Consider the following 12,949-nt stretch of genomic DNA (forward strand, 5'->3'; position numbering starts at 1 on the left):
CTTAAACCCTCAGACTTGAACAAAACAACAAAATAAATTTCTCTTTCAAATAGCCAGTTAATTGAAACAGTTAGCGGTGTTCAATAAATTACTACTTGAGGCTTTTTACAGATAGGCCGTACCAGCTTGCACGAATTTTTATACTTCTGGATGCTATGCAGAAGAGTTGGGAGTATAGAAAGTATATAAGCTTGCTCAAAATTTTGGGATCAGCAAGCCAACATTAAAGATAGCTGTGCATTTAGTTGTTCTAATTCTAGCTGTCTAGCTATATCTTGCCCTTCCTTTTAGGAGTTCAGGGCAGTGTAAATGGCTTTCCCACTCCCCACTTCATTCCCCCAACTCCAATGACAGTGACTGGCTCAGAGGCACCTAATGAGCTTCATGGGTAAGTCAGGATTTGGCCCTTGCCTCTGAAGCCTTAGTTCCATACTGTAGCCACTATAAGCAAGCTGGCTACTCTCTAACATAGCTGTTAAAGGCAACACAAATATGGCTAATTGCAGAAGCGGAATAAAATTCACAAGCAAAAGGTATGGGATTTGACCGTTTGTGTGGTACAGCCGCTACGAGACCAAGCTTCTAATCTGGCAGTCCCTGGTTTGAATCTTGTTTCTGCCATGAACACAGTGAAGGTAAGCTAGGCTGTGAGACTGCTCATAACGTCCCCTAGTGAGCTTACAATTTCTGAAGTATTGCCTTGAATAGATACAGATGGCAGAAATTTGGGTAAGATAGCGAAGTGTCTTCGTTAATAACTCTTGCTTTGTGTTGCATTTTGTTTGCATGTGTAAGAGGTAGGGGCTCTTAATTTTATTGGGAAGGCTGGATGATGCAACTAGATCAGCATCAGCAGAGACATTTTTACTGCTTCTATTATTGGTATATTAGTGTTTCCTATTTTGTATGGTTTTTCCTATGCCGTAAGCTCCAGTGGGGAAGTTACTATATTTTGAACACTGCCATAGAAATTAGTTAAATAAATAGTTTAAGGGAATGTGATGAAAGTTGCTTTAATGGTTAAATAAATGGTACAAACACACACTAGTACAAATTGGGTGATATCCAACAGAGACATTGGCTGGCTTTGCTGTTTCCCCCCACTGTGATTTTTGCATCACACGCACAAACCAAAAATTATGAAACCAATATCGCAACATGGATTTCAAACCAGTTTTGGATGATATATTGATATATTGCCCGGCCCTATTCTCTATATGAAATATAACTTGGGTATTACAAGTGAGAGAGATACTGCAAGCTGATGAGACTAATTTAAATTGGTATCCAACTCAAGTGTTAATTATTTTATCATGGATATGCTACAGTCAGTCTTGGGTGACATGCTTCATGCTATAAGAATGTTAGTTTTATGCAGAATTACAAAACCTGAGTTTTAACTTAGCTGGTTATCAAAATCAATAGACCTGTTGAAATCAGCGGACTTCATTTGCATAAATAGCATTGTGTAATTTGACTAATGTGGGATATTGCCTGTTGACTGCATGGCAGCTGGGAGAAGTGCAGAGAGCAGAAACGCCATGGTGCACCAGTAGCAGCAAATCCGGATGCCTTCATCAGCCCCACCTGCAACGAAACAAGTCTCTCCCATATCGGCAGCAGGCACTGTAACTCTCAAACGGTTTGACTTTACCCTCAAAAGTGCACACTTCCATTATCTCCCGAGACAGACGGATGCCAACAACATATTAACAGGGGGAAGGGGATGAGAACAGCACACTTATCATATTTGCAAAGCTCAAAAGAAGTCAAAGCTATGTAGAAAATTGTTCTGGAGCATATTAGTTCAATAAGCTGTCCTAGAAAGATTATAATCTGTTTCATCTTGATCATATGTAATGCCTCGCACTATCTTTAGCCTAAAACTAAATGGTTTTTGAACTAAATTGTAATGAAGAGAGACCTGCCACTGTTTTGCTGCAGGGTGGTTTCCGTTGGTGGAGATGGGACTGCCCATGAAGTTGCTCATGGTCTTCTGCTTAGAGCCCAGATGGATGCCAGGAGGGATGTTGATGACATAATTGCACCAGTTAGAGCACAAGTTCCTCTTGGAATAATACCAGCAGGTGAGAGTATATAAAGCAATGAATACAAAAAATGGTACACGTAGTTTTTATGGTATTGTGACAGAATCACTTTCAGATTTTATACTGTCTTGGGTTCTGTTATATTGTTCTCTGCTTATTGTTTGATTTATTTCTAAATCCCCAGTTATTTATTTTTTCTCCTGGCACAGTCCATATTCTTTATATGGCACTCTGGAGATGCTCACCTTTCCCTCACAGACCTAAGTATGGCCTATGTAAACCCAACTTTGATTCTTAAGTGGACAACCGTTTATGGGAGCATGGGCAAGTTGCTGATCTCCATTTATCTTTCTGAGTAGTGGTCGAATCATGGCAGACTTCATGTACCATGCTGGGTTACCATGGAGGAATATGCATGTAAAGGGGGTGGAAGCCCTGAGTGGAAAAGTCCTCTCTGGTTTACCAGTAGGTACAAGATGTTTCATGCCGTTTCATTCCAGAGCAGACTTTCAGGAAGCACAAGAGATTCCCAGGGGAAATCAGTGAGAGATATCACCTGGGCAATACCTGTTTTTCAACATTGTGATATATCACTAGCTAAACATTGTGATATACTGATATATCACCATGTCTGAAATAAAGATGGAACAATGTAGAGCAGGCACCCCCAAACTCAGCCCTCCAGATGTTTTGGGACTAAAATTCCCATCATCCCTGACCTCTGGTCCTGTTAGCTAGGGATTATGGGAGTTGTAGTCCCAAAACATCTGGAGGGCTGAGTTTGGGGATGCCTAATGTAGAGGCAATGGCTGGCTTCCCCGTTTTTCCCACACTGTGATTTTTGCATCACACAAACACACACAAACCAAAAATTATGAAACCAATATCGCAACATGGATTTCAAACCTGTTTTGGATGATATATTGATATATTGCCTGGCCCTATTCTCTATATTAAATATAACTTGGGTATTACAAGTGAGAGAGATACTGCAAGCTGATGTGACTAATTTAAATTGGTATCCAACTCAAGTGTTAATTATTTTATCATGGATATGCTACAGTCAGTCTTGAGTGACATGCTTCATGCTATAAGAATGTTAGTTTTGTGCAGAATTACAAAGCCCGAGTTTTAACTTAGCTGGTTATTAAAATCAGTTCTGAGTAGAAAACTAACACCCAGTTCTAGAATGTTAACAGTCATTCAGCATTGTGCTAAATTGTAGTTTTCCTTGAGAGAAAAAACGGAAGAAAGGTTTCGTTAGACCAACATAACAAGCTACTATACTGTGGTCAAAATAAAACCAGTCGGATGGCGGAAGCCTGTGGTGGTGCTGCTGGCTATTTAGGAATAGTGTTTGTTGCTATGGGAACTACAGCTCAGGAACTGTACAGAGGGATTTGGAGAAAACTGGAAGGACTGGGGGAAAGCAGATTAATTGTTATGAAATTGTTATGAAACAGAGGAATTTTATATATATTGACTATAAATCTCATAGCCCTGAGATTTCCGTTATTTCCTGCTTCCAATTAATTTGTGGAGAATAATATATTGTTAACGAGATTTTCAATTTCCATGATACTTTGGGCAAAGAACCACGGCGTTGGTGCAGCTTTCGTGAGATTCTTAGATATGCTTGACTAGGAAGTCATTACATCACATTTATCTGTTTGGATGTGGTGGAGACATTAACAGACTTATGAATATTCATGTTGTCTGGTTAATTAAGTTAATTGTTCTGCAGGAGTGCTTGCACTTCCAAAGACATTTCCCCCCACAATTTCTGTCTGGTACCTTCATCAGTCAGGCTTTATGTGAACTGGTACTTTTTCCCTTTCTCCCACACTTTAGCACCTTTTAGGAGAAGGTTTGGTTAGCAGGAACAGAAGCACTGGAATAGAAGTTTCATTTTATTGGTAGTGTTGTCCATTTAAAAAATGTGTCTTTTGTAATATGTTGGGAAACACCACAACTTAAGAAGCCGCAACATTGCCATTAATAAGCAGTCTTTTAATTACCTCTGCACAGTGCTGTCACTTGGGAAATGAGAAATCCATTGGCTTGGATCCAGGATACGTTAGTTGTTATTAGTTCCCATTGAAATCTGTGGAACTTAACATAGCTGTGATTAAATTTTTAGATTGATTTTAATGGACCTTAGTGCAACTAGGACTGCAGCCCTATACATAGTCACCTTGGGAGTAAGTCCTGCTGAGCTCACTGTGACTTATGAGTATACATGTATGTTAGGATTGTATTATAATTTAGCCTAGATCCAATCCTTTATTTCCATGGAATAAGTAGCCTTTATGGGACGCAGGTGGCGCTGTGGGTTAAAGCCTCAGCGCCTAGGACTTGCCGATCGAAAGGTCGGCGGTTCGAATCCCTGCGGCGGGGTGCGCTCCCGCTGCTCGGTCCCAGCGCCTGCCAACCTAGCAGTTCGAAAGCACCTCCGGGTGCAAGTAGATAAATAGGGACCGCTTACCAGCGGGAAGGTAAACAGCGTTTCCGTGTGCGGCTCTGGCTCGCCAGAGCAGCGATGTCACGCTGGCCACGTGACCCGGAAGTGTCTCCGGACAGCGCTGGCCCCTGGCCTCTTAAGTGAGATGGGCGCACAACCCCAGAGTCTGTCAAGACTGGCCCGTATGGGCAGGGGTACCTTTACCTTTACCTTTAAGTAGCCTTTAGTTACTGTTATTTGTTTGTATGCTAGTATTATTGCTAGGACCAAATACATGTTGAGCATCAGTGCAATAATAATATCATGGGACTGCAGAAATAATCAAAAGAATACATTACCTGGAGCCTTTGTTTCATGGAGGGAGGCTGCATAGTGCAAAATATTTAATTAGACTTTGAATCTTTCACACAAGGATTGCTGAGATCCAAAGGTTTTATGTACTTTGACCTTGACATAGCATAACTTCTTATGTCAAAAAAAACCAACTGGAGCTCTTCCAGGTGCATGTTTAGGATCTGTGTAACAGACAGGTTAGCTGTCGGAACTCACTCTTGTCCTAGATTAAAGCCAGAGTAGTAAACGGAAACAGGTCAGATCATGGCTGGCTTTCAAAATTCCAAGGCAAGAACCCCAGAAAGGAAAAGTTGAACTGAACATTGGCCACTGAGGCAACATGGGCTGGAGCCAGGCTTCTTGTGAATGAAGTTCTGTTCGTAGGTCACATCTGAAGGAATGGCAGGAAGAGGCAATTTTTTGCTGTTTCCTCCTTTGCCCTGTAGTCTCCTGTGCCCCCTGGAAAGCTCCTCTGGAGAGTTGGGGGATCCTCTGGAACAGCATCAGAGGTAGTGCTGGGGTGCAAGGGGAAAGATAAATGGGCAAGAATTGTCTTCCATAAGGAGGCACAGTGGAACCTTGGGATACGTACCGTCCTCCTTATGAATGCTTCGGATAAGGAGCTCTGCTAACCTGGAAGTAGATGCTCCTAGTTGCGAACTTTGCCCCAGGATCTGAGCGGAAGTCGTGCGCCAGCAGTGCGGCAGCAGCAGGAGTCCTCATCAGTGAAAGCGTGCCTCATGTTAAGAACGGTTTCAGCTTAAGAACGGACATCCGGAACGAATTAAGTTCATAACCGGAGGTAGCACTGTATGCTTCAAATTGTATGCTTTTTTAACATCTGGTTGTGAGACACTGCCATAACTCTACATTATAGAAATCAATCAACTTGGGCAAATGCTTTTACTAAAGGAATTCAGCTCCCCACTGGCTTAGAGGATTCATTTTGAAATATTCTCTTTTGTTAGAATGATCTTATTCACTTTGCTTTCATTCTTGGACACATTGTTGAATATTTACAGGTTCTACAAATATTTTGGCTTATACTGTGAATGGCATACAACACACAGTAACTGCAACACTGCACATAATAATGGGTAAGTATCCTGTATCTGAAACATTTTAGGAAAAGAATTGATTTTTTAAAAAAACACCATGCTAATTTCCATTAGGAGGAGCACTCGCACTTCTAATATACAAAGGTGAAAAGACTGCATTTGCATGAGGAGGGTGGAAGGAATTAATTTCCAATCTGCTGGGCAGGAAGATTTTATTTTTATTTTATTAAATTTCTATACCACCCTTTATCCAAAGATCACAGGGCAGTTTACAATATCTTCTGGTAGCATGTGACTAGCTCTACCTCTTTCGTCCTCTTGTATTTGTGAATGTGGGTTGAGGAAGAGGAACATTTGCATTCAGGTGACTTCAGAACCTTTTTGCATTTAGTAATATTAGTTTCAAATAACGATGTGGCACTTCCTAGTAAGATGCTTGGCACTGTTTTCTCAACATGAATGCACAATGCCATTACTTGTTAATTTCTGCAATAAAATCGAACAATAGCTTTGTTTTCAGTATGCATTACAGTTAAAGAGAGGACCACTTCTAGGCATTATAATTACTGCTAAGCACGGCACCTGCCTTTCGAAGAGAGGATTACTTTGAACATTTCTTGCCATTGTTTGGAAGGATGGTTTGTGACAAATGGTCCACTTTGCACTCGCATTCTTCCTTTGGCTTATTGAGAACTGCATACTATTTCTTTCACAGCTTGGTCTCCCACTTAAGTGACACTGACTCATTGTCCCACTGCGACAATGGCTCAAAGGACTCTAAGGAATGCTCTTATTTTGTGTGTTCTGCCTGCCCCCATTTCTTACAACTGTTCTGTTGTTTCACATCCTCTTGTGAAAGGGTGTAGCAGTTGCTAATCTTGCTAGGAGGGCATTGGAGGCAGTCTCAGGGTCTTGGGTTTGGCTAAAAAATCCTGCATTGTAGGGTTTGGACTAGATGACTTGCATGGTCCCTTCCAACTCTACAATTCTCTGATTCTCTCTCTCTGAATTTTGAGTCTGAAATCACAGAGTATTCCAGATTCATGCTCACATTCTGTATGCCTTGTGCCAAAGTCTGTTCCAGGAATAATTGGTGGGTAAACATTTAACTAGGAAAAGAAATTTCTTACTGGCTTATACATAAGACTGTCACTTTATTGGGAAACAGTGGGTATGGAAGTAATTAGTATTACTAAGATCTGCCCTAGAAATATGTTTGAAAGATAGGGTAGAAATGCCTGCAATCAGTACAGGTTTTGCTCAAAATAAGCTATGTTTATTTGCAAGGGGAAAGACAACTCAGTGTAATAAAGGCACATTTAAATCAATGTGCTCTTTGTTTATTATGTTATGTTCACATGTTTGCTTTGTGTTTGTGCTATTTTACCTGAATTCTAAGTAATCTGTCTACTTCATAGCTGAAGGTTACAGATTTTCCACCTTTATTGGATTAATTGGTGTGACTTTCTGGAGTTAGAAAACAGAACATTTTCATTCATCTAGGAATTTAATATTGACAGAAAAGTATATAGGGGTCCTGACTTTGCAGATATTTTAATTGCCTTTTAAAATTGATAAATACCGAGGACTCTCATTTGGTTGTGGGCCACCTTGAGCCCTGTGATGAAAGTTGAGGAAAAATGAAATAATATGTGTATGGTACCATTTCAGGGCATGTACAGTCAGTGGACGTGTGCACTTTCAGTAGTCCAACCAAGCTTCTTCGCTTTGGGTTTTCATCAATGTTTGGGTTTGGATCAAGGGCTCTGGCTTTGGCTGAAAAGCATCGTTGGATGCCATCAAGTCAGCGAAAAGATTTTGCTGTGCTCAAGACACTGGCAAGTCTGAAGTACGATGAATTTGGTTTTTTAAAATTATGTTTGTGTTAGTTTTTAGTTTAGTTTAGTTTAAAAAAAAAAAAAAAAAAAGAGTTGTACCATTTGGACCAAAACACATGATTTCATATTATTACCAGTTTGCAAAAGTTTAATGATTGTAGTTGGGTAGCATTAGTAGATATTAAACAGATAATAATGACCATTGGTGGCTGACGAGTGGCCTTCCAGCTGTGGTTGGGTCATTTTCCATCAGCCCCAGCCAGCATGGCTGATGGTCAGGGATGGCTGAAATTGTCATCCCACAATATCTGGAGGGACACAAATTAGGTACTCCTGATCTAGACTAATAACTACTGTTGGGTTGCAATCATACCCAGCTCCGTGTCAGTAAACCTCTCCAAATTCAGTTCTCCAAAACCAGTGGGATTTACTGTGACATAGATATGTATAGGACTGCATTGTAAACCTTACAGAATAGTAACGTGAAGAAAAAATGGTAATTGTTTAAACCTTGTTGTGTGCACACCTAATAAACCTAAGATAAGATATAATAACTAATCTTGTTCTGTCCTTAGACCAGAATATTGTGAATTATCATTTCTACCTTTGGAGCAAGATGCTCGGGGGGAGAATACGTAAGTAAGACTCAGACAAACAACCACAAGTCTGTATATTCCAAACTTTATCCTATAACAGTTGCAACCCAACTTCAGCTAAGTTGTAATGAATGTAAGCACTGTTTGATTTCAATGCAATTTAAATGTGACAAGCATTAGTTGGATTGGGACCATTGTATTGCGGATCATGTTTTCTTAAAGAAAATGATTAACCATGCACTTAGATATTATTGTTTCCGATTTTATTATAAGTAGTTCAGAGCTGTCACCAGCACACTCCGCCCCGAAAGCTTTAATCAGAATTCCTGTTGTTTTAGACATAATGTGCTTAAGATCAAAATGAAATCCCACTTTTCTTTCAAACAATAATTTGCATTTCCTAGCTGAGTGTTCAATCTTCAATTAAATCACAAACATGTTGTGCTTGTTTTTATTTTTTGTTCCACGTCATTCCGTGCCCGTTAATTATTTTATCTGATGCGTTTATTTTTAGAAAGCAGCAAAAGAGACTTAAATCTGGTAAGTTTCCAAGTTTAATCACTTAGCAGGAGAATTAGGTTTTACTTGAAGTAATACGGTGTGGTGTTATATTTAGACAGCAGGGATCACTGGCGCAGAATCCAGGGTCACTTCCTGAACGTGAGCATTATGGCAATCCCTTGCCTCTGCTCAATGGCACCAAGAGGCTTGGCACCTAATACCAGGTCAGTAAGGATTTACAGAATTAGAGTAATGTCTCTAAATTCTGACAACTTATTCTAAAGCCTTGGCTTTCCCAAGAATGCGTGCTTGTGTCATGAACAGTCTAGACCCTCTGAGGTTCATGGGGGGGGGGGGTGAAGATAGTTGAGTTGGACTACCATTGACTCCCTAATCTCAGGAATTGTAATCAGTTTTTGGAGCAGGCAGCCGAGGTCACCCACCTAGAAATAATCATTGGATAATTACAGTGATTAAATTAGTTTACAAGTCTGACTTAAGTGGTAGTCATCAAGTAATAATCTCCCTGGGGCTTCTTGATAGGAAATCTAGTTCTTTAGATCTGACTGATTGATTGTTTCAATACTTTTCTTTCTTTGCAGTTTCCAGTATTTGTTACTACAATAACGTCATCTTGACAGTAAATCAGTCAGATCTTATTATCGGAGATACTTTGACATAGTTTGACTGCAGTATTTGCAAAACTCTTAAGATTTCTATGGTGAAGAACAAAATAAAAAAATTCCTTCCAGTAGCACCTTAAAGACCAACTAAGTTAGTTCTTGGTATGAGCTTTCGTGTGCATGAAGAAGTGTGCATGCACACGAAAGCTCATACCAAGAACTAACTTAGTTGGTCTTTAAGGTGCTACTGGAAGGAGTTTTTTTATTTTGTTTTGACTATGGCAGACCAGCACGGCTACCTATCTGTAACTGGAACTATGGTGAAGAAGACAAACAATTTTAAGATTTTCTACCGGAGCTCACAATCTCAGGGTAGATATCAAACTGTGGTTGTGAGAAATAACTCTTTGGGTCCTCAACAGTCTCTTTAGTGTTCCCCAATGTGGCCAGTATAGGATCCTTGCCACAATCCACAAAATTACTGCATTTCCTTCAGGTCAAGTAAGTTGAAGCTCTTAAGCGTTTGACTTGCTAGTAGCTGCCACTACATGTTACAACATCAGAATCTTATGCCATCAGTGGGACTGACTTGCATATGATTGCACTCCCACTGTACATACAGTTGAGGAATTGATCCAGCATGTGTTTCCTTTTCCTTTCTTGTAGTGCCTCCTACCTTTCATTTTGGGTAGAGTGTCTGTTTTGCCTAGGCTGAATTTGTGGCAGGCATTGGATTTAGTAACAAAGTAAAAAGGGTCATGTAGAAATATAGTTAGAATGGTATTCTAACATACAAAATTGTACGGATACAGGAGACCCCCAAGTTTAGAACAGAAACTATTGGTTAACATTATGTTTACAGAACCGAGGAGTGTGCCAGCATTTTCCTGTTCCCACCTCTGATTTTACCAGAAGGGTGTTTTGTTATCAAAGCGAATCACAACAGGTCAATTACTAAAGGCTGCCCCAAATGGGAGAGAAGGAAAGACGGTTAGCACTGTAGAGGAGCATTTTAATTTTAAAATATTGGCATGGTAGAAATAATGGAGCCAATGAAGTAGTTCCATTATTTACAAAAATTGTTAGTTTTTATTTAATTCTGAAAATAAGTATAACCTGTAACCTCGCTGATAATAAAAATAGATGATTTTGAATAAGTCAACAATTTAGATCAAAGATAATTGTGTTAGTTCAATACTTTACTGAACTATGCCATTTTTAGATTGAATGATGGAAGCATGGCGCTTATTGTTGTGCGGAACACTTCTCGTCCGGAGTTTATTAAGCACCTGAAAAGATATGCTAGTGTGAAAAACCAGGTAAAGGTTTACTCTTATTGTCACTGCAACTCATTTTGATTTGATTTCTTTAATCACTGTGCCCAACAGAGGACACAGAAGATGGAAATGTGCACAATACATTCCCCCCTCCCCCCAAAAGAGTATCTAAAACATAACATGATGAAGCAGACAAAACTTTAAGATGGGAAGTAAATGCTCCAGGAGATAGTAGTGCCTTGGTAAGGAGACTTAACCTCCTGTCAGAGTAGATTAGCCCACTTTTATCTGATTTTTGAAAATCACCAATCAGACTAATACCGATTAGCCTATTTCCACCCATCTGTTGTGGTTTAGTTATATATGGTTCTTATATACAGGAGTTACTAGAGTGTAAAGCTGCTAAACTGATTTTAAAAGGGGGGTGGGGGTGGTAAACCAGAAACACTATTGTATTTAAACAGAGACTTCACTGAGATTAAGGGCAAGTGGAGACCCTACGTTTTGTGGGTGGGATTTTTTTTTTTTTTAGTTTCACCAATATGCAGAGCACAGGTGGACAACATACACAAGCAGCAGGCAACCCAGTATCAAACACCACAATTTATCCACAAAGCTTCAATGTACATGTTTGAGAGTGCATACATGTGTGCATATCTACACACACACACACACACACACAGCACTCATCCAGTTCAGTATATCTGGAGTCTTGGGGAAGGTGCTTATCCAGATTCATTCTGTAGTACTCAGCAATGAAGAGCATCACATTAAATTGGATTGGGAAGCCATATGGTTTTTTTGGGCTCTCAGCAGCCTCAGCCAGCATGGCAAATGGTTTGAGATTATGAGAGTTGTAGCCCAACGCCATCCAAAAGACCACAGGTTTCGCCCTGCCCAACCCCAAGATTTGGAAAGCAGGGGATTCAAGATACAGGGAATGAAGTATTATTCTAAATTAATGACCAGTGTGTTGAGTCTCCAGGTTAAGGCCACACTAAGGTTCATTGTCTTTGGGCACAACTTCTGGCTGATAAAGTGAACTGCAATGTGTGATGCATTGCTGCCATAAATCCAAAGGAAAAGAAGGAGCTTTACTTCATCTTATTGAAGTGGATAAGACAAGTCCTCTTTAGGAGTTATCAGTAGCAGGAAACATGAGAGCAGGGGGAACACAGGCTTTCTTGGTTCTTTTGCTTTTAAAACTACATGTTTAAGGAGATGCAGCTAAACTCTATGGAGTCATTTGAGAATATTACTCCATCATTTTTCTTTAATGAAATGAAAGCACAAGGTAACACCAATCCTATAAGGGGAGGGGGAATGTCCTGTTATATTTACAAAATTGTATCTTCTGTTTTTGTGTGTTAGTTCAATTTTCCATTTGTTGAAGCTTTCATTGTTGAAGAGGTAAAAGTCCAATCAAGAACTAGAAAGGAACGCATCACTAGAGACAACTTGAATTCCATAGATCCTGAAGAAAAGAACTACCCATGGAATATAGATGGAGAGTTAATGGAATGGCCATCGGAAGTTTGCGTCCGGTAGGGTGAAGTGTAGTGATATGCGATTGATAGATTGATAGATTGATTGATGATTGATTGTTGTAAGCACTAAGTGGTCCATTAATCAATGCCTGCTGTTCCTCTACTTTTTAAAGTTTGGAATACTATAGTTCAAGACTCTGAACTAGAGAATTGGCAAGTTTATCAAAAACCATGTTGAGTGTTTTGCTTAATCCCTGCGTTTTTGCTGCATTTTCTGTACAGCCCTGATGCTATTGTAGCTCTGCAGGTGCACACACAGAATGCAATACTGGAATTCCACACTGTGCTTCTGCATGAGTCTTTCTTTAGCCACTACAGTGGTACCTCAGTTTACGAACTTAATCCATTCCGGAAATCCGTTCCTAAACCAAAACCATTCTTAAACCGAGGTGTGCTTTCCCTAATGAGGCCTCCTGTCGCCGGTTCAGATTCCATTCAGATTCCATTCTTAGACTGAGGTAAAGTTCACAAACCGGGACACTACTTCCGGTTTTGGGGAGTTCTTAAACTGAATCATTCATAAACAGGACTGCTCTTAAACCAAGGTACCACTGTATTCCATTAAGCAAAGTACTTTTGCCTTCTTCCTGGGCCACTGGTAATATTGGGATCCTTGGCTGGGGTCTTTGCTTCTGACTCCAACCTGATGCTGCTGGCTGAGCCCTGC

At 40.1% G+C, this 12,949-nt stretch overlaps 1 protein-coding gene across 2 annotated transcripts in view; it reads left to right on the plus strand.

Moving 5' to 3' along the window:
* Positions 1-12,949, plus strand: part of CERKL (CERK like autophagy regulator) — a 39,645-nt gene that overhangs the window by 24,440 nt on the left and 2,256 nt on the right. For both annotated transcript variants that reach the window (XR_013839636.1, XM_079979319.1), the window contains exons 5-12: positions 1,945-2,087; positions 5,865-5,939; positions 7,572-7,749; positions 8,314-8,373; positions 8,849-8,874; positions 8,951-9,059; positions 10,681-10,777; positions 12,107-12,279. Coding sequence is in view for 1 of the 2 variants with exons in the window: in XM_079979319.1 (XP_079835445.1) it covers positions 1,945-2,087; positions 5,865-5,939; positions 7,572-7,749; positions 8,314-8,373; positions 8,849-8,874; positions 8,951-9,059; positions 10,681-10,777; positions 12,107-12,279 (861 nt within the window). In the remaining variant the exon portion in view is untranslated. The remainder of the gene's footprint in view (positions 1-1,944; positions 2,088-5,864; positions 5,940-7,571; positions 7,750-8,313; positions 8,374-8,848; positions 8,875-8,950; positions 9,060-10,680; positions 10,778-12,106; positions 12,280-12,949) is intronic.

This window comes from Podarcis cretensis (genome assembly GCF_951804945.1).
Source record: "Podarcis cretensis genome assembly, chromosome: 1".
Taxonomy (NCBI): domain Eukaryota; kingdom Metazoa; phylum Chordata; class Lepidosauria; order Squamata; family Lacertidae; genus Podarcis; species Podarcis cretensis.